Here is a 26,393-nt window from a genome sequence, read left to right as displayed (position 1 = left end):
GCCCCGCGCCCGCCCCCGGCGGCGGCGGCGGGTCCAGGTGAGGGGGGGGGCGGGGCGGGGGTGGGGACGCGGCGGCGGCGGCGGCAACGGCCCCGGGGCCGGGGCCGGGGCCGGGCGGGGCGCAGGCCGAGCCCGCGGCGCGGGGGAAGGGGCGGCGGGGCCTGGCGGAGCGCGGAGCGGTGGCGGGGCCTGGCGGGGTGCGGAGCGGTGGCGGGCCCAGGCCGCCGGCGGCGTTCCGGCGGTGCCGGAGCGCCCGGCAGGAGCCTGTCAGAGCGCGGCGGAGTCGCGGCGCCGGCAGAGCCCGCCCGCTCGCGGCCTTGCGTCCCCGCAGCGCCCGGCACGGGGCCGGCCCTGCCCGGCCCGCGCTCGGCCTCGGCCGCGCTCCCAGGCCGCGGCTCGGCCCGGCCTTGCCGGCCTGGAAGGGAGCGCGGCCGGGCCGGCAGCGCTGTCAGACTCGGTAGCTGCCTGCGGTCCGGCCGGTGTGTGTGAGCCCGGTCCCTCAGCCCTGACCTCATGCGGGCGGTGACGGCTTTGTGCCGTGTCAGCCGGGGCGCGTTGACGTTTCGCTTTTGTTCGAGTCCTCGGTGACTCTTAAACTAGTCGGAAAAAGGCTCTTCACTCGTCCCCTCCGTGTGATTTCTGCGTTTCTCTAAATTTCAGCTACTTTAAAACCGTCTCAGAAAGCTCAGGGCTCTGATTCCTTCCCGCTGCTTTGGGGAATGGAAGGACAGAGCTCTTCTGTGTGTCTGCATCCTGGCAGCAGGTTGCAGCTTCATGAGGTTTGTGTCTCCATGACCTCTCAGCCTCCTCATAGACACATTTTTGTTCATTCCCCTCACTGGGAACTATAGTAAAATCTTTCTCAGATGTTTTACTGTAGTAAAACCTCTCTTAGAAGAAGGACCGTGCCTCTTGTTGGTTTTATAATTATTGTGTGTTGTTTTGACTTGTTCTTTAGCTAAGGCACCTTTCAGTATTTCCTATATGTGAAAACATCCACAAAGAACAAATCTGGTATTTTCCATAAAGGTTACCAAGTGTGATAACCACAACTTTTGAATTTGGTAGCTCTTTTCGAGTTATAGCAAATGGCCCCAGCTTTTCTATGTATCTTGTGGAGCGAGAAACAAAGGTTTCAAGGCGTGTTTTCCGAACGGCCAGGTCTGCGGCCTGGGGACTGCATGAAACAAACACCGAGGTGTTTGCTAGAGATTCTAAGTATCTACTGAGGTGTTTGCTAGAGATTCTAAGAACTGAGCCGTGTGGCTTCCTCTGAAAGTTACCTGGCTCCAGGGGGAAATGTTTCACAGAAACATTGTGTCTGGAGTCTTCTGTGAGAAGAAAGATCAGAACATGGGGGGCGGCACACAAACCCGAACTTTAGTTGAGGAATTACATTTCTTGGTATTTTAAACACAAGGAAGGGTCTTCTGTTAGGCACTGGATTTGACTGGAAATCTCCCAGCAGCACTCTCCCCCAGTTCTCTCTGCAGGGTCTGTCCTTCTGTAGGACTCAGAGGAAGGAGGTTTTTACAACAGATTTCCAGGTGATGGAATGATTTTACATTTTTCTAGTAAAAAAGTATGTGCTTCTCTAACATAAGAAACAACTGTGTGTAGAGAAGCCAAAGAGTTCCAGGTCCTTGTGCATCTGGAGCTCTGGGTGTTTCCATTTTTCAGTGGCTTAAATATTTGAAAATACAGGTTGTGGAGGTAAATTCTGCTGAAACCTGTAATGCCACTCTTTGTGCTGCCTGAGTACAACAAAGGTTCCTGCCTTTGTGGGAGTTGTTAAGTGTTTCAACATGATAACTAAACCTTAAATTGGCAGTATATTTTGATTTTCCAGTACCATAGTGATTGCTTTCGGATGGAAGCTGGAGTTACAACCCAATTACACAGACTCACTAAATCTGATAGATTTGGCGAAGTGTTTGCTGCTGAAGGGATTGAAGAGTTAATGTGGCTGTAACAGTAATGGTGAAATTTTATAGGTCACTAGAGAACCTCTGAAGGGCAGAAGGCATAATGAGGGTATCTTTCAAAATCCTGTGGTCTCTGTTGAGAAATGCAAAGCTGCAGTGCAGGGATGGTGTGAGGGAGCAGGAGGCTTGCTGGCATGTAGGGCACTGAGCAGCAGGATTTGACCCTCAGTGCTGGAAAAACTGCATTCAAGCATAAGCTTTATCCTTAATGCACAGCTGGAGCAGAAGGAATGAGAAAGAATGCGTAGGGCTGGGAAAAGGTAAGGGCCAGCAGTGGAAGGAGAAATAACTGCAGATGATACCGAGCTGAGGCAGCAGAGAAGATGCTTCATCTGAAAGGGTGTTTTCCATCTCCAGGTGCTTGTCTCTGTTTCCACCAGCCAGACAAGCAAGTCACCTTTGCTTTACTGGAGCTGAGGATATTTTGTGTTTGTCTTGACACTGTTACAGACTCTGCTGTCCCCTCCAGAGCAGGTCACTGCTGTTCTTCAGCAGGAGCCACCCATTAATTGCAGGTAACAGCGATTCAGCCACGGAGTCGGCATGTTCCTGCATGGAGAGCTGGAGGTTTAGCTCAAGAGGATGAAGAAAACTTAGATTGTCTTGTGTCGTGGCTAATTAGAGTGATGCTGCTGGAGTTTAAAGTTAATGTAAGCTTTGGATTATGCAGGATGGTAGTGGAAGTTTTCCAGAGGTCCAGGAGCTGGGGATTTTTCTCAGTCAATTAAGAAATCATTTTCCATCCAGTGGAACAGCATCCCATCTGCATGCTGAATGGCACATCAAAAATTGCAGCTGTAGTAATCAAAAATAGAAATAAGTACTGAATTGGTCATGTATATGTGAGAGCCCTGAGGCTGTCACTCAGTAAATAACCCTTCTTTATGCATTTGGAGAAAAAGAAAGGCAACAAGTGTGTGTCACAGTGCTGTTGGTTTGGGAGCTGGGGTGAGGGATGGAGACACATGGGACTCCACAGCTTGTGAGTGCCATCCTCTTCTTGGAACTGAGACCAGTTGCCTGCTTCTCCAACTGGTATGAATGCCCTGAAGCATAGCCCTACCCAGGGCTTTGGATTGGATTTGTATGAAAATAGAAAAGTACAGGAGATGAATGATACCTTGCCTAAATAAAGGTACCATGTCTAAATATTGGTATCAAAACAAAAATTTGGGACAGGAAGTTGCTTATGCTCAGTTGCATATATGGGACCTCAAGCTTTAGTCTTTAGCTTTAGATGAAAGAGCATCATGTAGTTATTCCTCCAAATATCCAAAAATGCATGCTATTGAATTCTCCAAGTTCTATGCAAATTATTTTAATTTTGTAATTTTTATTGTTTTGAAACTCAAATTACCTGCCAGAACCATGCAGCAGGTCCTGTGTTTCTCATTGTGGTTTCTGTGTGGTGCTCACAGAGACTAGGTTAAGCCTCTGGTCTGCATTTACAGAATTCCAGAATGGTTTGGGTTGGGGGGAGACCTTAAAGACTGCCTCATTCCAACCCCTTGCCATGCATGGTGAAGTGTTTATTTGAAGGGTTTTTTGGGAGTGCTCTTCTCATCCCTGTAAGAATGCATTGCTTTCTGGTTCTGTTGCATCCACATTTTACCAGAAGGTCCTAAGCTGCTTATGTGGTTCTTAATGGCAGTAATGACAATAAATAACACTTGAAATTTGATTTTTCCAAAAGCCCAGAGCAGCACAAAATAAACTGTAAGTTTTTATACAATCAGGAAACTCTCAGAATAATCTTGATTTTAACCAAAGCTGTACCAACTTCTATTATATGAAGATTAGTTTTTTGGTCAAGGAAAACCTTGATATGTCCTTGATACTGAGTGTCTCCTATCAAAGAATTACTTTTAAGCTGTTTGTCTCAGCTTCAATTCTTCCTTCATCCTTTATATAATTTCAGAATTTTAAAAGATTCCCTGAATATTTATTAGATGTAAGAAGGAATAATATTGCAGAAGGTGCAGTTTTCAGTCAAACCTTAGTTCAGTGCTGATGATCACATGGATTTCTGGGTTGGTTGTATTGGTGTTTAGGAAGCCCTGTGAGAATTTGGTGATAAAGGAGCACCTGTGGGGTGTGCCAGCCCAGAAACATCTGGTAGTAGTTAAATTCAGGTTTAAATATAAAGCTTGTTGTAACACAGAGCACAGATTGCTACTTGAAAAGGCCTTTTTCATAACTTTTGAAAGCAAGACCAAATACAGTCAAGATGCTCCTGATTTTAAATAGCATCTCATTTTTTTGCTGATTGCGTTGGTGGATCTTTGTGGAAAGTTATGTACTGCAAAGTTCTGTCTGTATTCACAGCGTGAATCTTCTCCCAAATGACAATATCCTTACCATGGGAAATTAGTAACTCAGCTAATGGGAATTGATTGAGCAAATATTGTGCTGGGTAGACTGCAGCTTCCAAGAGAATTGCTGATTCCTATTTCCCTTTTGCTTGGTAGATACCTTGGTTTGTATCTCAGCTACTGAAAGGGGTAATTTCTACATGGCTAACTTAGCTACTTATTCTGGAGTTATTATCCTGCTTTTCAGAGCAGTCCTGAGCATCTCAGCAGTCAAATTCTATTGGAATAAAACCGAATGGCTCAGCTGAGGCGTGTTCATTGCAGCTTGGCCTGAGTCGTGGGCTTTCAGCAAACTTCATGAAACTTTAACAAACTGATGTTTCATTAAACTGCTGTCAGACTGCATCAGAATATCACTGCCAAGAGTCATGTGTGTTATAACAAGCTGTAATTTTCTCCTTGTCGGAAGCATTTGGGTTTTAGTGTTTTACACTTGAGGGCTACGGGAGTGCAGCAGACCAGTGTGAGGAGCGGTGACCACTTGTGTGTCAGTGTGAGTGAACAAAGCCTGTCTTGCTGGAGACTAACTTGGTTTGTTTTCTTTGTGTTTGGGAAAGTATAAACTCTAAATAAAACTCTTTCTGTAGCTGGAACACTTCACAGGGCTGTTTCTATGATTCCTTGGGGTCTGCTAAGGTTTGTGCTCAGTGTCCAGGTCTGTCAGATAACTTACTGTAGTGAAAGTTGGAGTTAATGAACCAGTGTTAATTTCTTATTTTCCTTAACCAAATTTGGTCTCATCCCATGTGCACAAGGGGAATGGAGACAGTAGCAGGTATTTTTTCTTCTTCTTCCCATAGCCCAGGCTGACCATCCTCAGTTTCTCACTGAGAAGTGCTACGCAGCCTGTCTTTCCCAGTCCTCCTTTGGAGCAGCTGGGTGTTGTGATGAGGGACACTCAGAAGGGAGAACAGAAGGAACAAAAACCCTTTGGTTCCTTGCACCAAGGAGTTCAGAAGATTTTTCTCCCCTCCACTTTCCCACCCTTTAGCCAAAATCACCCTCACCCTGCAGGGCTAAGGCACAGGAACTCAACATGGGGACTGGCTGCTGCACATTGGAGGCTTCCTTAAAAACAGCTTTTCCAAGGCCTGGCCTTTCCTGTGAAGTCTTGGCCTGGCTTTGGAGGTAACCAGCCAGTTTGCTACAAGACTCAGCTTTAGACTTTTATGAAAAGGGGGAAAAAGTAGAACTAATGAAGTATCTGCTGTAGAATGTGAAAACCTTTTTTAGTTTTGGCTTATACAACAATACTAAAATTTCCTCTATCAGATTCTGATTTTGCTCCTCAGCTTGGTGTCTGGTCATGGTATTTATGCAGGTGCATAGAGCTGGAAACAGGTCACTGCTTGTGGTTTAGTCATCGGGCCTTCAACTTGGTGCTACACTTCTTGAGTTACAATTACTTAGAAATACAAGAAGGTACGAGAGATTGAAAAGTGTTAGATGACCATTAAAAGTGCTGCAAAGCATATGGGATGTGATTTAATGTAAAACCTCTTTCCTTCTCTCTGAGTTGCTGGGTTGGTGCAAAGTGCACAGGCTACAGCACAGTAAGGCTTTTAAAGCAATTTTGCTTTGTTGTCTAGATAGAGGACAACAAATTTCTGCTTTTTCTTTCTGAGTCTTCTTCCATTTTCTGCTTCCCCTGTTTGTTTTTAGGCAATCTGCTTCCCCACTGATGAGCAGGCATGCATGTAAGCAGAAAATCTCCTTGAGAACCACCCCTGGGCTGTGCCTATAAATCCCGTTGATTCGAGGGGCGGTGTTTTGTTGTCCTGAAGCCATTTAGCTTTACTGCTGTGTTTTTATGGTGCCAGGAGCTGGAGTGCAGCTTGGTGAGCCTGTGACCAGGAGCAGGGGCTAGGAATAGCTGCAGCACCAATGTCTGTCTGAGGTGGTCCTGTGGGCTGCAAATGTGCTTCTGGAATGAGCTTATCCTGAGCCAGTTTAGGTGCCTACTCAGGATGAGCTGAGGGACATCCTGGCTGTGCCAGTTTCTCTGTTCTGAAGATTAGTTTAATCTACATGAGTTTGTCCTAAGACTTAAATAAATACATTATTCTAGATAAAACTTGCCCTGTTTAGAAGAATAGAATGTCACTTCCAGCTAAAGGAAGGATTCCATTTTCTGCCTGTAAGGAAAGGTTGATTTTTCAAGCTCCTCAGGTTTTGCTGTTTGAATCTGAATATAGTAATATGTGCTTTTTACATTGCTGAGGAGAGCATTTGTTTCTCAAAACTGCATATTAAAAATGGAGCTATTCACCAGTATGTTCAGTATTTCTGTTATTTTGCATCATTGATGAAATGTGATGGTTTTCTTTCAGGATTCCATATTTGGGAGTTGCTGTTTAACCATGTTTGCCAGCCTGGAATTACCTGAAGTCCTGTTGCACACCCCAAAATACTGAAGTTGTGAAATTTGTTTTGGTAGGTAAAATGAGCATGTGATACATCTGGATATCTCTCGTTTTTATACATTCTCCTCTTGCCAGTCCTCACTGCTGTGTGTGTTTGCAGAGGTGGGCTGGCTCCAGAGCTGACTTCCCACTCAGCCATACAGGGTTAGGGGTATTTGCCATCAGGCTTGTGGCTGCTCCTCCCAAGGAGAGCAGTTGAGATGCTTTAGTGGTATCATTCATCTAACACCAACCAAGTTTGAAATGACTGGAACCCTGGCTAAGTTGTTTTAGAGGAAACTTTAGTGCATATTTAAGTTTATTTTTAGGTATTCTTTCATATTATAACAGTGATTCTTAGCCTTATTTAATCTCCTTATGTTATATTGTTATATGACACTTGCCTAGAATTTGTTTAAAAGTTTTGTTGGGTTTTTGGTTTGGTTTGTTTGGTTTTTTTTTCCAAAACCATTATATTATTTTAATCACTGTATCATAGAATGGATGTGGGATGTCTAGGTTTATTCATTGCTCAGGTTTAACAAGTTCCAAGATCACTATGCTGGGCAACAAAGCAAGCAGTTGTAGGAGGATGATACAAATTTGAAGTTAACAAATCTCCAGTAGATACAGTGTTGTGATCAGTATTTCTGGGATTTATAGGTGTTACACTTTAAACTGTGTGAAGCCTGTGTGACTGTGTGCAAGTGCATGTTACAGATTAAAGAAAGCCTTCCTCTCAGGAATAGTCTAGCAATGCTGAACATCCTCGGCTCCCATCAGGAAAATCTCTACGTATCTTTCTCACTGGCATCTAAAACAAGGGAAGAAGAAAACATTAAAGTGTATTATCCAAGATATCCTTTATTCCTGATATTTTTTGCTGTTAAGTTGCTTGAAAACTATTTTTTCAGTGACAGCAAATGCAAGTTAAATCCTTTGGAAATTACATTGCTACTGCTATCTCAGACTTTTCTTCCTCACTCTCAATTCTGGTTTCCCCAAGGGATTTGGCTGTAACTTCATGTCTTTCCCTTCCCTGTTGCAGCTTTAAATAATAGTCAGTGTGAGGATGAGGACTCTGTTTAGTGCCAGTTTGTGCCATCTGCTAGTGAAGGGCATCATCAATCCATCCTTCCTTCTGATTTTATCCTTCCCAGTCTTTTGTGTAATTTGGAAGAGTACTTGTTGAGATGTAGAGCATGATTCTAGTACTTTTTATTTGTTTTGGGAGAGTGCAGGTTCTGGTATGACATCAATTGTGAAAGTGTTTATTTTGAATACATGAAAAAGCTTGTAAATCAATAGACTGGGGCAGAAAATCCGGGGCAGGTGGCGAGACAAAGCCTTGGTTTGCTTTGTGTGCTCTGTGTAGTGCAATAGATAGGGGAAAGAAAGGCAAGAAATTTCAAATTCTATTCAAGAGTCAAATTGACATAAGTTTGGATTAGTTGAGTGAACCTTGGGTCAAAAATACCAGGATATCAGTTTGGGTTTTTTCCCTTTGTGTTGTTTTTTCACTCCAGAGACCAGCACTTCCAGGTACTCCAGAACCTGCGAGCTTTCAGCACATCCCCAGTTAGTGACAACTGGCTATTTCAGATTTTGCTCTAATCCCATCTCTTCTGGGGTCTGGATGGGATTTTCCAAGCCTTGTCCAGCCACGTGGTGCTGGGTTTGTTGTGCAGGCTGCCTGTAAGGCTGCTGGGGACAACACAGGGCACAACAAAATGCCTTGGGGCTCCCAGTGGTATGTGTGTGCCTCAGCCGTCCATCATCCCAGGTCTCAACTGTGGCATCCTGTATCCCATGGGAATTCTCCCTCTGAAGAGTCTCTGTTTTGCACATTTTAGTTGTTTTATCCATAAGCTGAGTGTGCCTGGGAGCTCCTGGCTCCAGCAGCCCAGGGTGTGCCCTTCAGCTTGGAAACTCTGGTCTTCATGGCTCAAACTCTTCCACTTCCTGTCCTCATACAACAGTGCAGGTGCTATTTTGGCTATTTGTCCATTATTTGGATGTTTATCCCCACCTCTCTTCAGTTAGATATTTTTATTAATTAGACTGTACTGAATAAGACAAACTTTATAATAAAGAGGCATAACACTGGTTTTGCTGCTGCAGCCAGTTCCAAGTTTGAGGGTAAATGGTTGCCATGTGGCAGCACTGGACTTGCTCTGAGTTTCCAGAAACAATTGTACAATGGGAAATACTAATTTGGAAATTCTAAAGGAGCAGGTGCAGGGACAGGATCATATGTGCTTTTTGAAGGAAGGATGATGGTCAGAAACCTTGTACTGCCCAGTGGGCATGGGTGCTTGAGTTTCTGGTTGCTGTGGTTGTGCACATCAGTTCAGGTGTGGTTCTTACTCATCAGAGACTCTTCTCAACCTGCTGGGAGTTCTGGTTTACATGGATTGTTGAATGAGCAGTGTTTTACCTCTGTGCTTATGCTGAAGGCTTTTTGTGTTTGTATGGAAGAATGTTGAGGGAAGGTACCCCGCTAATTATGGTCAAGTGCTTGCTCAGGATTTATGGAAGGCAACCCTATAACCATGAGATTACAGAAGTTAGGACACTGCAGCTAGGATCCATTTGCTCTGACATGCATGGTGTGCTGTGCACTGCCTGAAAAGGAAAATTTTGCAAATCACCACTTTCTCATGTCATACCTGAGATAAATGATACCTGAGTATAGGAATGGACTAAATTTCGTGTGTTTGAGAGGGGAAGAGTGCAGATGAATATAGCAGAGATCCTTAAGGAGCATGATGTAGAGAAAAAATGAAAAGTGAGCTGTAGATACATGTGCTGATCTGGGAGGTAAAGCTTGGTCTTGGTTTGTTTCCCTCACTCACAATATCCCTGCGTTCCCATGACTCTCTGAGTCAAGTGAAGCAAGGCCTGTGGTCCTTTAGGATTTAGAAAACTCAATTTTTATCATGTTTACAAAGGGCCACAACTTCAACAAATCCTGTCAGATTTTAGCACATTCAGATGAGGTTGATGAAATTTGGTCTAAGTTGCAGTATTTTTATGAATTGTTTAAAAAACATGATTTAAGGAATCTGGGGGTCTTCTGCTCTTAAAACAGGGAAGATGGAGGCTTCAGACATCTCCATTCAAAAAAAAAGATTTGAAATGTTTGTGTTCTTGTAAGTAAATTCTTATTTCTTTGGTGTTAGGGATTGTCAGATGTACTCATGTTTCTCGCTTCAGGTGTAACACCCCATCACCTCCAAGTAGTTGTACCTTTTTAACATGTAGGAGCCTGTATTTTGAGCTGAGATTTCTCTCCCTAAAAAAATTACTCACACTTTTCTGATAAATAATGTTCTATGTCATTTTCCTCAAAATATAGTGCTTATATTTCACAGGATGCTTGCCTCATTCCTTGCACAGAATGGCTGTGTTTGGTCATTAAAAAGGCCATTTGTGTAGGACTCTCAGCTCCTCTCTCCCTGGAGTCAGTGGATGTGGAATGAAAGATGTAGGAATGCAGAAGGAGAAGGACGGCTCTCCTGGTTAGTGTAAAGCCAGCTTGGGTAAGGAAGTTACCTGTCCAAGAAATTGTGTGAAAATCAGTTAAAACATCTTGTCATAGTTAAATCAGTTAAAACATCTTGTGATTCTCATTATCTGGGCAATTGACATGAAATGGAGGAGTTTGCCTTAATGGAGGTGCCAAACACTCAGAGCAGTAATTTAGATACAAAGCCTAAAGGGGGAAGAAAAAAGATTTAATTATCTCTGTGTTCACCTGGTAATGAATTTTTGAAATTTATTTCTCTATTACCCATCTTTAAAGTTTCCATGGGAATAATAGGTATATGAAAGCACTATGGAAATAGATCAATACCTGTGAAACATTGAACTTATTTTCTGATGCAGGACTGCAGAAGAGCTTATGAGACAAAATTCACTTGGTTTTTAATCTGAGATTTGAGGATGAAGGCTGGTGCTGCAGGATGAGAGAGTAACTCCACGTAAAATAGGGGATTGTTCCTTAGTGCTGTTGGATTGCCTGGTGTGGGGTAGGGTTCCAAGGGAGAAAAAACCCAGTATTATGTTAATATAGTGAGTGTATGAATAGAGACGTGACCAAAAGCTGAGGGGAGTTTGTGACTTTCAAGTCCCTGATTTTTCCTTTGTAATATTGTCCCTTCAGCAGCCTTGTGTGAGTGTGCAAACAGTGTAGAGCTGAATCTGTGCTTATCTAACATTGTTAGATTTTTTTTTAATTAGAAAAGGCTGCTTTCTGGCCAGTATCTGCAACTCACCTTGAATCTGAAAGTTGCGGTTTTAATTTGAGTTGGGAACTTGAACCTCTGCCAAAACCCTAATCTGTGTCCCGTTCAAGGGTATGTTGTCCTGAGCTAAACCTTCTGGACAGGTTGTCCCAAGTACCCACAGCTTTGGAGTTACAAGGTCTTGACAGTCCTGGCTGGTGAATGGATTTGATTTTGACAATGGTGGTCAAACAGATCTCTTTTTTTGGCTGTTTCTACAGATGGTTTGAATCTTTTAGCAGTGTATCTTAACATTGGTGGCATTCACTGTAAGTTTAGGGATAATTTTATCACAGATTTGCTTCTGTAACAGCTTAGATTAATGTCATAATGTCAAAATTCATTGCAAAGTTTAGACATTTTATTAAGTAAAATCCATCAGGTGTGGGACTTGACTTACTGAATTCATTCTTATCTGAGTGTGATGTGGGGGCATGATGAGAGTTGTGGGCTGTGACAGGGGGAGCAGATTTCAAGTTGTTATGTGCATAAGAAGCTGAAAACACCTAAATCTTTACAAACTTTAGGAAAGTAGGCATAGTATGCCTGAGATTTTGCTGGGTGTGAGTAAAATATTTGTCAAATGCTACATTTCTCCTGGTAAAAATGTGCTGTGGCTTTCCTACTGCTTTGGACCTATTGCCTCTGCAGTCTCTAAAATAAATTTGGTGGTTCTTCCTATCACTATAATTCAGCTGTTGCTATGAGATTTAGTCTCCTGACAGGCACTGCAGCATTGGTACCAGGTGCTTGCTTTCCCCCTCTGTGATACAGAAATGAATATAATTAATTTCCCTCTGATTTTTTATCCTCTACCTTCCTTTCTAGCTGTCTTTTAGATCAACTGGAATACTTCTCAAGTCACGTGCAGCACAGTTCTGCCTGGAACCCCCTTCTGTTTGTCCCTGTGGAGGAACAGCTTGGACACTGCCATGGCCACCGTTTTCAGCCTCACACAGTTGGTCTCACAGAGCCCAACACTGGGTCATCAGGTAGGTTTTTCTGTCAATGACCAAATGTGCCATTGAAAGCAGCTGTTAATGTCCTTATGCAATTATTATTGTATGTATTATAATTCTCTTTTTCCCTTCCAAGCATCACCTTGACGTCTGACAGGCTCCCATTGTTGGAAACAATGATTTTGGATGATCTACCTAACTTAAAAGATACATATGCCTCCTTGTACTCCTCAGCTATGGAAGACTTAGAGGTGGATTTTGATTCAGGACTGGAGGAAGATGAACTGAAACAGGAGGCTGCTCCTGGGGATTCCACAATCTTTGTAGCTTTTAAAGGAAATATAAGTGACAGAGACTTTGAGCAGAAGCTGGATACCATACTGGAGAATGTGCCTGGACTTTTACACATGGGTAATGGATCTTCTTGTCACTTCCCTTAAAATGCTTATTTACATAGTCAGGGTACTTTGCACAAAAAATAGATTATATTGGGTTTGAGCTACTTAATTTGTAATGATATTTATTTGGGTTATTCTTAGTGAATTTGTGAGCTGTTCTCAGAAATGCAGACTACAAGTGTCTGCAGCTGTTTGTTGTTTAAAACTGATTTATTTAGCAAGTTGATTAATTTCTCTTCTGTTTCCACATTTTACCTGGTTTTATTCTCTTTCATGTCCCTTTATTATACCTGGCTGTGGTATACAAAAGTGGAAACAGGCTTGTTCACACAGGAGATGTGTTTTACTGCCCAAACTGTCCAATTTAAACTACTGCAGTTCATCTGAGAATGGGTTCACTTTCCAGTACCTGTGACATTACTGCCCTTTTCTGACCTACCCTACTTGATTGATTGACTGATTGATTGATTGATTGATTTGTTTTGGGGAATGGGTAGTGCCCTGACATACCTCTGAATGCTCACCCAGCTCTGGGAACACCTCCAGGGCAAGTCAGTGATAACAGGTTTTAGGGACATCTCTTACCAGCATGTTTAGATCTGGAAAAAGACATTTGTCTGTCCCCTGTCTGAGCATGTTGCAAAAGGTCTTGTCCTGCTTACTGATGGCTGCTCAGGTATGCATCATGGTAGCCTTGATTGTTTCCTTCAACAGTATCAAACACACATTACTTCTCAATTACCAGACTGAATTATTTTGTCACTTTAGTCCTTTCTTTCAGTTTTGTCCATGTGGTCAGCTGGCATCAGTTTGTTGGGTTCTTGCTGTTGTGTTGGGACAGCTGGGATAAGACAAAAACACTATGAAGAAATATCAGTTTTGAGCTGTAGCTTACAAACAGTTGGAAGGAGATGTAAACTAACAGACCATTACTGGTGTGAAGGGTTATGTATAATACCACAGATAGAGTGGTTTTTGATTTGAAATAAATTCAATCTATAACTGCATGTAGTCATCTTTGTTACATAGAGGCATCTGCACGCTGAGTCTGTTATAAATATTAATGCCAGGATTAATAAATACGATTCAGACCTCAGCTGAGAAAGCGAATTTTTAAAATCAATGTCAAATTAATTTGAATATTCTCCATGTGAGAAGTTATTTAAACTGATTCAGAGCAAAATAGGATAATCCTGAATGTGGAGTTAGTAAATAACAAAAATTTAAAATTTACTAACAGGTGCAGTGTTTGAAAAATGAGAAACTTGGGTACAAATACATAGAAATACTGAAACTGATGATATAATTTTTCTACATAAGATATTGGAACAATAATAACAGAAAATATGGGATTTTTCAAACCTCTACAAAAGGGGATTTTAAAATTCCTCCTGCTATGTTTCCAGCCAAAACCAGGTTTATAGTCAGAACAAGAATGAGTTTAATAATTCCATTATTATAGCAGCAAAAAAGACTTGGTGAACAAGAGCTTCCTAAATAGGAATGAGTGTTGGCATTCTTAACTAACATGATTTTCAGACTCCAAAAGTTAGCAAATATCTAGTAAATCTAAGGTTACAGTGGAGGAGTTGGCTGATGAAAATTTGGGTCAATACTTTCTGTTTTGAGAGGAACTTTTCTTTACAGAAAGATAGGAACTGGAAATATATAAAGCTATATTTTTAATACAAATTTTAATAATATATATATAAATATTTAAATAATAGAACGGTGTATTATACATAGTTAACTATAATATATAATTATATATTATATATAACTATATCTAATATATAACATTATTATTTAATACATTATTGTTATAATTATAATTATATCTATAGTATGTATTTACTTATATATTACTTATAATATATATAAATATTTAAATAATATAAATTATATTTAGTTATATAAATAAAGCTATATATTTTAACTATCCTGTATTTTGTAGCAATCATTTAGGTAGGTATCACTTTGGATAATGTATCCAACATAACTGCTGAACCTTCCTGCTGTTACTTTGAGAACCACTGATCTATATAGAAATACTCATTTGTAGAACAGGTTTTCAGAAAACCTACAAGTAAATATTTTGCATGACTTTGAGATGCTTTTTAGCAGTGGATTTAAAATACCCAGAAAGTTAAGTAATGAGGTAGAAATCAATGAAATATTGCTAAGAGTCTGTTGTCTGTTGGCACTGGTGTCTTGTTAAAAAAAAAAAAAAAAAAGAAAATTGTTTTACAAGCATTTGTAGAGCAAATATTTCAAGCATTTCATTCCTGTAGTCAGTTTTTCCCCACATTCATCTGTTTCACAAATGTACTGTATCACAGGGCTGGAGCCCCTCTGCTCTGGAGCTAGGCTGGGAGAGCTGGGGGTGCTCACCTGGAGAAGAGAAGGCTCCAGGAAGACCCCAAAGTCCCTTCCAGTGCTTAAAGGGGTTCCAGGAGAGCTGGAGAGGGACTTTGGAAAAGGGATGGAGGGACAGGGCAAGGAGGAATGGCCTTAAGATGAAGGAGTCTAGATTTTAGATGGGGTATTAGGAAGAAATTCTTCCCTGTGAGGGTGGGCAGGCCCTGGCACAGGTGCCCAGAGAAGCTGTGGCTGCCCCTGGATCCCTGGCAGTGCCCAAGACCAGGTTGGATGAGGCTTGGAGCAGCCTGGCACAGTGGAAGGTGTCCCTGCCATGGCAGGGGGTGGAATGAGATGGACTTCAAGGTCCCTTCCAACCCAAACCTAATACCTATAATTGTATGAAATCTATTTTATTAGATATTTTCTTCCAAAGTAGTTTATCCACAGAGTATTTCAAATTTTGAGTAGTACTATCAAGTGATTGTGTTGTCTATTGCATTGGTTATCATTTGAGTAGTATTTTTATGGCTAATTTTTTGGAAAATCCCTGATGTGATTTGGCAGCAGTGGTTGCTGTACACCTGTATGGGGAAAAATCTCCTGTACCTGAGACTAAGCACTGGCAATTTTCAAAGCCAAATACACTTTAATTTTTTTCAGTTTTTTAACCAAGTTGTTTCATCAGACATGTTTAAAAACTGCCTTTGTATTAACTTGGATTGCTTTTCTTTTAAGAATCCAACAAGTTAAAAGTGCAGAAGATAGAGCCTTGGAACAGCGTTCGTGTCACCTTCAACATCCCCCGGGAAGCTGCCGAGCGGCTGCGAATCCTGGCTCAGAACAACAACCAACAGCTCCGAGACCTGGGCATTCTCTCAGTTCAGATTGAAGGTATTTCACACAGAATCTGCTTCCAAAACTCAGATTTACTTAGTCTCAAAAAGCAATTTTTTGTACTCAACGTTGCAAAACTTGTAAGTTACTACTTTGGCTTTAGTGAAAAAGATAGCTCAAGACTTTTATTCTTTCAAGAATAAAATTTACTAATTATAAAAATGAAAGCTGGAAATGCTCCAGGCACCAGAAACCCACCTGAAAATTTTTTTCTGTGTGTTCACTAGGAAAGAATTGGCTGATTTTCTTTCCCTGTTGTTTCATATGAGGCTTTCTTTAAGACAAGTTTTCAGTGGATTTCACAGTTCCCATATCCGTTCTGGACATTGTCCAGGAGCACCCTCAGGATGAAATCAAGGGCAGATAATGCTTGTCATGAAATTTGTTCTTCTTAAAACTGAAATCCAGAAGAGTGATGTGATGTGTAAGTGTCCTTCTAAAGTGCACAGTGGAGGTGAAGCCTGTTCTTCCTTCCTTGGCATCTCTTAAGTGTCCTTTTGCAAATGTCTGTGTTCTTTTCTGTCTCTCCTGTTCACCCAACCTGTGCCTTGCTTTAGGGGAAGGTGCTATCAACTTGGCTTTAGCCCAGAGCAGGAGCCAGGATGTTCGGATCAACGGGCCCCTGGGAGCGAGCACCGCCATGCGCATGGACACGGGATTCCCCATGCAGGGAGGGCAAGGTAAACCCCCTCAGGGCTTCTTTGTGGTGCTTCAGACACTCAAAAATACACTACTGGGCTAATGAAACTCCGCTGGTTACAGCAACTATTGTTTCAGAATTCTAAATGCCATTTAAATGAATGTATGTTCTTATTCCGTGCTGTCAAACCGTGTCCTGTTTATGTAAATGAATTGTTGGGTGCACTGTGTCCCACAAACATTGGAGTGATTTTGGCAGGGCCAATCAGTTGGCTTTCAGGTATCTCCAGGGTGTGGTGGTTTGGGGTTTTGTTGGTTAGTTGGTTTGTTTGGGCTTTTTCCATACAGTCTATAGAAGCAGATGAGTTGAGTGTAGTGAATTCACTTTGAAATACGCACGAATTTTCAGTGTGCTGTTTGGTTCCTTCTGTGGAAATGTGCATAAGTCTTTATTCAGTGTACAATAAACTGACTTAGATTAAGTCCATTAGAATTATGGGATGAACGGACATTGTCATTGTTACTCTCTCCTTATTTTCTGATAAACTTTTGAGAACTGATCATAAAGAGGGAATTTTTGTGGAAAGGTGTAGTTTATTTCGAGCATTCTATAATTCATACGGAATTTTTAACTACAAAACTCAAATCTGATGAAGAATTTTTACAGAGAAAGCTACTACCTAATTTATTAAAGTACCTGAATCATAAGGCAAAATAAATAGCTAATATTTTATTAAATATGATTTAAAGCAATTGAACCAGGAGCATTTTGGTCAGTTTATTTAAGATGCATTTGTGTCTGTTGAGGAGAAGGAATAGAAAGAACATTTCAACTTTGTAAAAGCCTTATTAAACAGTAGTGAAATCTTTGTCCTTAACAAAGTCTAAAACATTTAAAGAAGGGCTCTACTCTCCACTGGGCCAATCAGAGCCTTTATTTCCTGTCTGCAGGTCAACTACATAACAGCAATATAACCAACGCGGCAACAATAGCAATCATTTTAGAAAATTACAGCCCCTGGAAGTGAAACATTGAATTTTTTCTCTTGCAACACCTCAGTTACTTTCTAGTTTCAGATTTTGCAAAAGCTTGAGTTACATGTATGGCTTTGATACAATCTTGTCACTTGGTGCTTTCAGTGGTAGGTCAGACTCACTTTAATTCATGAGTCAGTAATGTTTTCTTTTATACTCTTTCTAAAAATTTGGTGTTAAAGAAAGAGCTACAGCATGACCTGAACTTGTTTGTTTGATACCAGGGAATCTGAGCTTTCAGAAAGAGAGATGTGTCCCCAGGTTATTTTGGATAAACAATTCTTGAAGTCTAAAGAAATGTTTTACATTTCTTTAGACAAATATACTTTTTCTTGTTAAAAGAAAAATTCTAAAATTCTTCTCTATGTAACTGCAAGACTTGATCATTTCTATTTTTATTTTTTAAGGTTTAATAAGAATGAGCAATGCTGCAGCTGTCATGATGTCCCAGGGTGGAAATGTGGCCTCCTCTATGGTGGCAAGTGGTGCTAGTGCTGAGCTGCAGCCACGAACACCTCGGCCTTCCTCACAGCCAGGTGGTAAAATTTAGTCATAATACTGATCTGAAAATGTTCTTAAACTTTTATTCTTCAGCACACAGGCTTGAGTATGTTCTCATGAGGGTACTCCAGAATTGTTCTGGGGCATTTGCACTGCCTTTCTGGGAGCTACACTTTCTGTGAAAACCTCCCTTCCCCCTTAATCTGTTAAATTTTTTCAGATTATTTGGGTGCCTAATAAGTCACTAGTGTGCTTGGTATTTTGTTCAAATGTGTTGAGAAATGGCAATGGTATTTTTGCACCTGAACTGTCATGACTGAGCTTTATGTTTAGCTGAACGTAAGAGAAGGATTAGTTCAAAGATGCAGGAATATTTTGGTGCTCTCTCTTCTTTTCAGGAAGGGTAAGATAGACTGGTAGGTTAAGGATTGGGGGTCTGGTGGGTGTGAATGTTTGGGGTTTATTCTTCACAGGTTTCCCAGGGAAGTGGTCATGGCACCAAGCCTGACACAGTTCAGGGAGTGTCTGAATGGTGCTCTTAGTCCTGTGGTTGAATTTTAGGTGATCCTGCTATGAGCAGGGATTTGGACTATGGTCCTTTCAGCTGAGATACTCTGTGATTCTGCAGTTCTGAGTGTGTAGAAGGCTCACATCAGTCTGTAGCATTGTGGGGCTGTTGTGCTTTATTTTAAAGGATATAAATGGGTAAGACCTGGCTTCTCTGGAATATGAATTTTTATGCAGAGTAAAAAAATGCAGGCAAACAATTTAGCCTTAGTTGTTTTGGGATGGGTTTTGTCTACAGTAAGATTTGGGGGTTTTTTGTTTTTGGTTTGGGCTTGTTTTGGGTTTTCTTTTGGTAGAGTTATGGGGTTTTTTGTTTGTTTTTTTTTTGTTGGTTGGTTTTTTGGGGTTTTTTGTAATTATTTTTCTTTGCTATTTTATTAGATGCAATGGACCCACTCTTATCTGGGCTAAATATACAGCAACAAAATCATCCATCTGGATCTTTAGCTCCCCAGCTCCATTCAATGCAGTCAGTTCCTGTAAACAGGCAGATGAACTCAGCCAACTTCCAGCAGCTACAGCAGCAGCAGCAGTTGCAGAATCGGCCTCCCCAGCCACATCAGCAGCCACAGCAGGGTATTCGACCTTCATTCTCTTCACCAGCACAGGTTCCAGTTCCCCCTGGCTGGAACCAGCTTCCTTCTGGAGCACTTCAGCCTCCTCCAACCCAGGGAGCACTGGGTACATTGACAGTAAACCAGGGTTGGAAAAAGGCCCCTTTGCCTGGACAAATGCAGCAGCAGCTTCAAGCAAGACCATCTCTAGCAACAGTACAAACTCCTACTCATCCTCCACCTCCATATCCTTTTGGAAGCCAGCAAGCTTCCCAGGCTCACTCAAACTTTCCCCAGATGAGCAATCCTGGCCAGTTTACTGCTCCTCAAATGAAAAGCCTTCAGGGAGGGCCCTCGCGGGTTCCTACACCACTACAACAACCCCACCTGACCAACAAGTCTCCTGCTTCTTCTCCCTCCTCCTTCCAGCAGGGCTCTCCTGCCTCATCTCCAACTGTTAACCAGACACAGCAGCAGCTGGGACCAAGGCCTCCCCAGAGTAGCACTCTTCCCCAGGGATTCCAGCAGCCTGTCAGTTCTCCTAGTCGTAATCCTATGGTGCAACAGGGGAATGTACCCCCCAACTTCATGGTGATGCAGCAGCAAAACCAAGGTCCACAAGGTTTACACCCTGGTTTAGGAGGTAAGAAGTACTGAGACCTTTTATTTTAAAAGGAGAAGAAACATAAAGTGTCTAGAACTACTGTAGCTGTTAGTTCTGAAAAGAACCTTTATGAGGCAGAATCAATGAACAGAGAGAGTATGAGGTGGGTATTGGTGAAAGAGCATCAGCATCACTTGGTTTCTACTCTGTCTCTGTCCTGCAGTGTCACAGAGATGCCTGGAGGGTCAGGGAGGAGTTGCTGCATACATTGCCCTTATTACTGCCAGTCATCCTGTTGACAGCTCTTCTGGTGCCTTTAAGCAAACTTAGGATGCTAAAAGCTGGTGTGGAGATTTTGTTTAGGTTTGGGGTTTTTCCTTCTGAGAGGAAAGGGGAGGATTTTTTGTGAGAGTGTAATGAAAACACGTCTTTTCTCTCTTCAGCTTCCTCTATCACCATTTACATTTTCTACTACAGAAGTGAAGCATTGTTTTGCATCTTCCTTTCTAAGCTGTGGATGTTTCTTCTTGTCACCAGTTTCTTCCCATATAAAGAAGCAAGAGCTATTGTTACCATGCTCTTGTACTTCCTATCCTAAAATTAAGAGGTTAAGGGATGTTGTAATTTCTCATTTGGCTATGTTGTCTTTAGTTTTCTCTTTGGACCAATGCACTCAATTTTTTTCCTTACTGCTCCTAGAGTTCTTCTCTAACAATGAAAGCATTACTTTTGTCAGTCCCAGGATCTCTTTTTTGTCCTTGGTGGGTTTTTTCCCCTTGACCCCTTTGCATTTTCATGCAGATTTTTCATGCTTCTCTTTGGTCACTCATTTGTTCATCTTCCTCTCAGATGGCTGTTCTCAGGTCCCATATGCCAGTTCTTGTTGAAGCCTTTGGAATTATTTCTTCATGTACTTAAAAAATATGGTCCATATTCTTTGTGCACCTACACACACATTCTAGTGTCTTGCATTCTCATGTTGTACATCCAAAATCTGTCCAAACACTGTAAAAATTCCTGTTTCTTGGTCTACTGATGTGGACAAACTTCTTGTCTTCACTGTTTGTACCATGGGTCTCGTTTGAATTCAGATGAATTTTCTGTCTTTCAAGGTTCTCTTGGGATCTGCCAGTGCCTTATACTTGGTGTATCTTATTTTGTCTCCATCTGGAAGCAGTTATTCATTATTTATTATAGTCACATTTCCCTACAGTTTTGTCTCACCAGCCCTATCAGTTTCAGTCCCCATCAGAAATCTTAGCCATGACCTACTACAAACCTACTACAGGTCTAAACCCACTACAAACAATCCTCAATTTTTTTGAGTTAAAAGTCACACCAGAAATAAACTATCAAAATATGTTATTTGGTCTTATTGAAGACCTCATTGCTAAAATCAACAATCCTGCTGTGATGTTAAGATAGGATCCTCAGGTGATGTTAAGAGATAGGATTCCTTGGTTTCAGCAAAGCTGTGTTGCTCTCACTGCTGAGATCTTTGCCTGACTTCTGTGCATGCTCATCCTTTGCTGCAATTTATATATTCATTTGTCATTATAAATCTTTCCATTTTTAAGCTACCTTACATTTAAATGTTTGGTGTAAATGAATGCATTCATACACTTTGCATTTCACACAGCCAATTTAGCAAATCAGAATTTATATGAGATTTGGAATAGGCCAAGCTAACACTTTCTTTTTTTCTCAGTTCAAGCATTCCTATGTGCAAAACTTCCCTGAAAGTTTAGCAAAAGTAAAGCTGGAGTCCAGTGATGTGGTGTTTCAATAAGTCTGTTCCTGTATTTGCAGATATATTTGGTGTTTGGCCTATAGACTTGATTACCTTGAAATATTATACAACCTAAGACCAGATAATTAGCACAAGCAGTAAAATTAGGTGTACAAGAAAGCTGTAACTGCAGAAGGAATTGAAGTCACATTCTGGCACTGGGTCAGGAAAATAAAAGGAGTGGTGGGCAGGGTTGGTTCAAAGTCTGAGGCATTGTGTGGACAGTGAGTTAAAAAGAAATGGATACTCTGAAATCCATCCATGCTGCTGCTCACATTGGCAGGTAGAGGGGAGGCTTTTCTCTCTGTCCCAAGGCAGCAGTGATGTTTGGATGTGCCAAAGTGTGGGTATTGTGCCACATAAGGGTCTCAATGAATTCCTTGCTCTTGCAGCAGGAATAGCAGAGTTACTTGAATGAGCAGAACCTCTGGATGTACTGAACCATGGGGTTCCTCAGAACACTCTGGGATGAAAAGAACCTTTGAGTGTGTGCACACAGCAGCAGTGATGACTGTGTGTGCCTGGTGTGTCAGAGCTGGTGAGCACATCACTAACATCACTAACAAAAATGCCAGTTATTTCTGTTTGTGTACATGGAATAAATTAAGGGCTTGTGCTAAGAGATGCAGTAGAGCAGAAAGGAGCAAACCATGTTACTTTTAATTTCTGGTTTCTAAAAGGCCAAATGTGGACTTTTCACCTTCTCTGGGTAGTAAGTTTTGTATGTAAATTATGGTTTAAAATTAGTCATAGTAATTTGTTAGAATTATTGCACAGGTAAGAGCTATAAATGTCATCAGTGAATTTTGTATATTGGCAAAAAACAATTGCCTAAACCTGTCATGCGACAGCACAGACTCAAAGGTATTCTCCAATTATAGATTTTGTCTATTTTTTTCTTCCCATTTTCCATACTAACTAATCAGAAAATTCTCATGTTCAGGAATGCCCAAGCGGCTCCCCCCGGGGTTCCCTGCAGGCCAGGCTAACCAGAACTTCCTGCAAGGTCAGGTGCCCTCCACAGCTCCAGGAACACCAGGGAACAGCGGAGCACCGCAGCTGCAAACCAGCCAGAACGTGCAGCACACAGGTCTGACTGCACTGGGGTGTTCCTCAGCTTTTCCATTTGCCATTTGTAGCACATGATGCCTTTTCCTGTGTCACATGGGTCCCAAACCATAAAACTCCTGCTATTAACAGGGAGCTGCTGGCTGGGATTGCAGCCGCACTCTGGTGTAGTGCTGGATAGGGAAAAGAAAAGCATTAGGCTGCTCATGTTTCTCAAGACCATGATATTATTGATGAGGGCTGTGGGTCTGGGCTTCAGAAGCAGCTGTTGAGAAACTGAATGGAAGGCAGCATTGAAGTTTGGAGGCAAGGGGTAATAAAGATACAACACAAAAGGAACTTCTTGACTAGAAAAAAAAAAGTGTAATCTTAGAAGCAGAATAGAAAAATAATACTGCTCTGCTTTGAAAAGACTATTTGTTACTTCCTTTAAAAATTTCAGAAGTCTGAAAATTTCTTAAAGTGTGAAAATGAATCTTTAATTCACAAATGTCTCCCTCCATTTAACAACTCAATTATTACTCTTTTGCCTGGATTCTGGGTACCCTGATGATGTAACTTCATCAGTACTCTGTGTGCATTTATTCTTTAACTACTATAAAGTAACCTCAGGGAAGCTCATTTTGGTTAGGAATTACTCTGCTGAGTCAGGTGACATTGTGGAAGATTTTCAAACTTAGGTGCAGAGAGCAACTGAAATTAAGTTTCTGTTCTGTCTTCTGCAGTGGGAGACAGAAGTACCAGTCCAAGTGTTTATTTTAATATGTACAATATTCTGTTTTGACAACTAACATGTACCTATAGCATCAAACTCTGCATCCCAGGACTGCAAATGTATGAGATACACCAGTTTATTGGAAAAGGGAGGAAAGCAATTTTGGAATTCTCAACATTTAAAGGTGTGAAAACTCTTGCACCACTTCAATTAGTTTCTTACTGGTATTTTCTTCTTATTTTCTTAAGGTGGCCAAGGATCTGGACCTCCTCAAACTCAGATGCAAGCAGCACATGGCCCACCAAATATGATGCAGACCAATCTAATGGGACTTCATGGAAATATGAACAACCAGCAGGCTGGTGCTAGTGGGGTGCCACAGGTTAACATGGGCAACATGCAGGGACAGCCTCAGCAAGGACCACAGTCCCAGCTTATGGGGATGCATCAGCAAATCGTGTCCTCTCAAGGACAGATGGTGAACATTCAGGCTCAGGGATCACTGAACCCTCAAAACCAGATGATACTTTCTCGAACTCAGCTCATGCCACAAGGACAAATGATGGTGACACCTCAAAACCAAAATCTTGGTCCCTCTCCTCAGAGGATGACCCCACCCAAACAGATGATTCCCCAGCAGGGACAGCAGATGATGTCCACACACAATCAGATGATGGGACCTCAGGGCCAGGTCTTGCTACAGCAGAACTCAATGATGGAACAGATGATGACCACTCAGATGCAAGGAAATAAGCAGCCTTTTAATACTCAAAACCAGTCCAATGTTATGACGGGGCCAGCTCAACTGATGAGAGGACCAACCCCAAACATACAAGGAAACATGGTGCAGTTCACTGGGCAGATGATGGCACAGCAAGGCCCCGTGAATGGGAATCCTTCTCAGGTGATGGGAATTCAAGGGCAGGTTTTAAGACCCACTGGACCTGGTCCTCACATCTCTCAGCAACTTGGGGATACTGCAACCACAACAAACAACGATGGGAACTTGACACAGATGTTACCTGAGGTTCCTGTGCAGCAGCCAAACATGGTGCCTTCTCATATGCAAGGAATGCAAGGAAACAGCAGTGCTTCAGGAAGTCACTTCTCTGGCCATGGGCTGCCTTTCAGTACAGGGTTTAGTGGAACTCCCAATGGGAATCAGGTTTCCTGTGGGCAGAACCCTGTGTTTCCTGTCAATAAAGATGTGACGCTCACAAGTCCGCTCTTGGTTAACCTACTCCAGAGCGATATCTCAGCAGGGCACTTTGGTGTGAACAACAAACAGAATAACCAGAATGCCAACAAGCCAAAGAAGAAGAAGCCTCCAAGGAAGAAGAAAAATAATCAACAGCTAGAACAAACAACGTAGGTTTACTATTACAGTGTTTTTTATAAGGGGCATGAAGAAACTCCACAGGCATCTTGTCAATATTTTATCAGCAAGTAATGGGTGAGAAAGGACTTGTATTTTATTCATGTTGTAGCAGTTTCTCTCAAGAGTCTGTCATTGGAATGTTTATTCAAGATTAAAACTAACATGCAAATATCCAAACTCAGTTATAAACCAAATTCTACCAGCACTGTTCCTTCCCTTTACTGGGTGAAGGAAGTTTAGCAAGTGGCCCATGGTGCCATAGCCCTTGGAAGAGGCTTTTTTAAGCAGGCTGACAGCCACGATCAAAGGGTGGGAAGTACATTCAGAAGAACTAGAAGCCTCTATATAACGTGTGCAGGACAGATTTTGGGGAATTGTTTCCTGAATCATGTGCATGTCCTGACACATTTCTGCCTAGAATTGAGCTGGACTTATCTCTTAGTTGAAGCTGCAGCTAGAATTTAGAGGGAAGAATGTGGTACTTTCTGGGTATGAGATTAACAAATCCAACCAGTGCTGGTCCTTCTGGCCTAGCAGAGATCAGGAAGGAAAAAACCCCACAGCTCTTGAGAGGGAGGAAGCCAATGGAAAAGATTGAAAGATAATGAATGAATGTGTCTTATTAGTGAAAATACAAGATTGCAGAATCTCTTCCTTCTTTGGCCAGCATGTTCTTTCTTGGCCAGCTGTCCTGTAAGCATTTGCCATTGACAGTTCACTGTCACCCAGAACAGGGTGGTAGCTGCTGCTGCTGTGCCATAATTCACCTCAAATGGTGATAGCAGAAATACTTTAATTATCCTGATGCTGCAGATGAGCCCATGGGGCATTAACAGGAACCCACCTGATGGTACTTTGGGGGATTGTTTCAATCAGGGAAAAACAAAAAAAATTTGCACAGAAAATTATAACACAGAAATATCCAAATATCAAAATTAAATTCTTAGAATGAGACAAAAATAGCATATATATTCATAGCAAATATATATTCATATATATTCATAGCAAATTAAACTCCTGGTGTGGCTCTAATTCCACCAGTCTGGCCCTTTTGAATAATCATTTTTTTAACCTGAAGTTTATACTGCCTTTCCTAGGGACACATGTTCAGTTCAGTGCAAAGATGGCATCAAGTACTCAGCATCTGTTCAATATTTTAACTTTTCCCTTGGTTATTCTGTGTGTAGCCCCAGCCTGCATATTCTGCAGTGTCAAGATTCCTTCGTGAAGATGAAATTAATAATCTCATGGACAAGTGCCTTGCTGTGGAAGTGACAGCATTCAGAGGGAGCAGATGAGTTGGCACCACCTTCTGAAAAAAAAATCCATTAATCATTAAAGAAAACTCTTATGATTTTGTTTTCATTGGTCTTACTGATGAGCACCCAGCCTCAGTGTGGCCTGGGAACATCAATAAATGTGTCTATAAAGCTCTTCCTCTGAGCTTGCAAAGCCTCACAAGATTATTTGCTTATTAAAGTTTTCACAGTAGAAGAAGTCTGAATTACAGCTTTTCTAATGAGCTATGACAGCTCAATTCCAGCTCCTAAATAATGCTTTGAATCCAATTTTGGTGTAATTAACAAAGGAACCAGAATGTTGTTCTGATATGGATGAGCATTTTGGTTCTATGTGGACTATATCAGTATTTGATCCTTTCAGAAGCACTGAGAAAGGAGCTGTGCTTACAAAAGTTCCTGAGTTTGTTCTCCAGCAAAAAGAGGGAGACTGCAGTGAAAGCTGGCTGTAACACCTTCCTGCCTCCCTCACTCTCAGCTTCCCTCACATCGTTGGGCAAGCTCAGCATTTCCCTGCCTTGGAATTGGCAGGAATGTAATCTGATCTGGATCACGTTCTCTTGCATCAGAGGCAAATAGGATGCTTTT

The 26,393-nt window shown here is 41.7% G+C and overlaps 1 protein-coding gene across 3 annotated transcripts in view; it reads left to right on the top strand.

The window, feature by feature from the left end:
• The window catches only part of NCOA6 (nuclear receptor coactivator 6), a 43,756-nt gene continuing 17,363 nt past the window's right edge, over positions 1–26,393 (top strand). The window contains exons 1-10 of one of the 3 annotated variants that reach the window (XM_014260788.2): positions 1–37; positions 6,688–6,790; positions 11,874–12,037; positions 12,141–12,415; positions 15,499–15,654; positions 16,215–16,337; positions 17,739–17,867; positions 18,781–19,596; positions 22,290–22,436; positions 23,378–24,497. In XM_014260788.2, the coding sequence (XP_014116263.2) occupies positions 12,181–12,415; positions 15,499–15,654; positions 16,215–16,337; positions 17,739–17,867; positions 18,781–19,596; positions 22,290–22,436; positions 23,378–24,497 (2,726 nt within the window). In that variant the 5' untranslated portion in view covers positions 1–37; positions 6,688–6,790; positions 11,874–12,037; positions 12,141–12,180. The remainder of the gene's footprint in view (positions 38–6,687; positions 6,791–11,873; positions 12,038–12,140; positions 12,416–15,498; positions 15,655–16,214; positions 16,338–17,738; positions 17,868–18,780; positions 19,597–22,289; positions 22,437–23,377; positions 24,498–26,393) is intronic. The other 2 variants (XM_014260789.2, XM_014260791.2) reach the window with 2 other exon arrangements.

Source organism: Pseudopodoces humilis, chromosome 19 (genome assembly GCF_049639895.1).
Source record: "Pseudopodoces humilis isolate 2021_Gansu_Grassland_sample_001 chromosome 19, ASM4963989v1, whole genome shotgun sequence".
In the NCBI taxonomy this organism is placed as follows: Eukaryota; Metazoa; Chordata; class Aves; order Passeriformes; family Paridae; genus Pseudopodoces; species Pseudopodoces humilis.
Note: the sequence above shows the minus strand (reverse complement) of the source record. Positions and strands in the feature narration are given on the sequence as shown.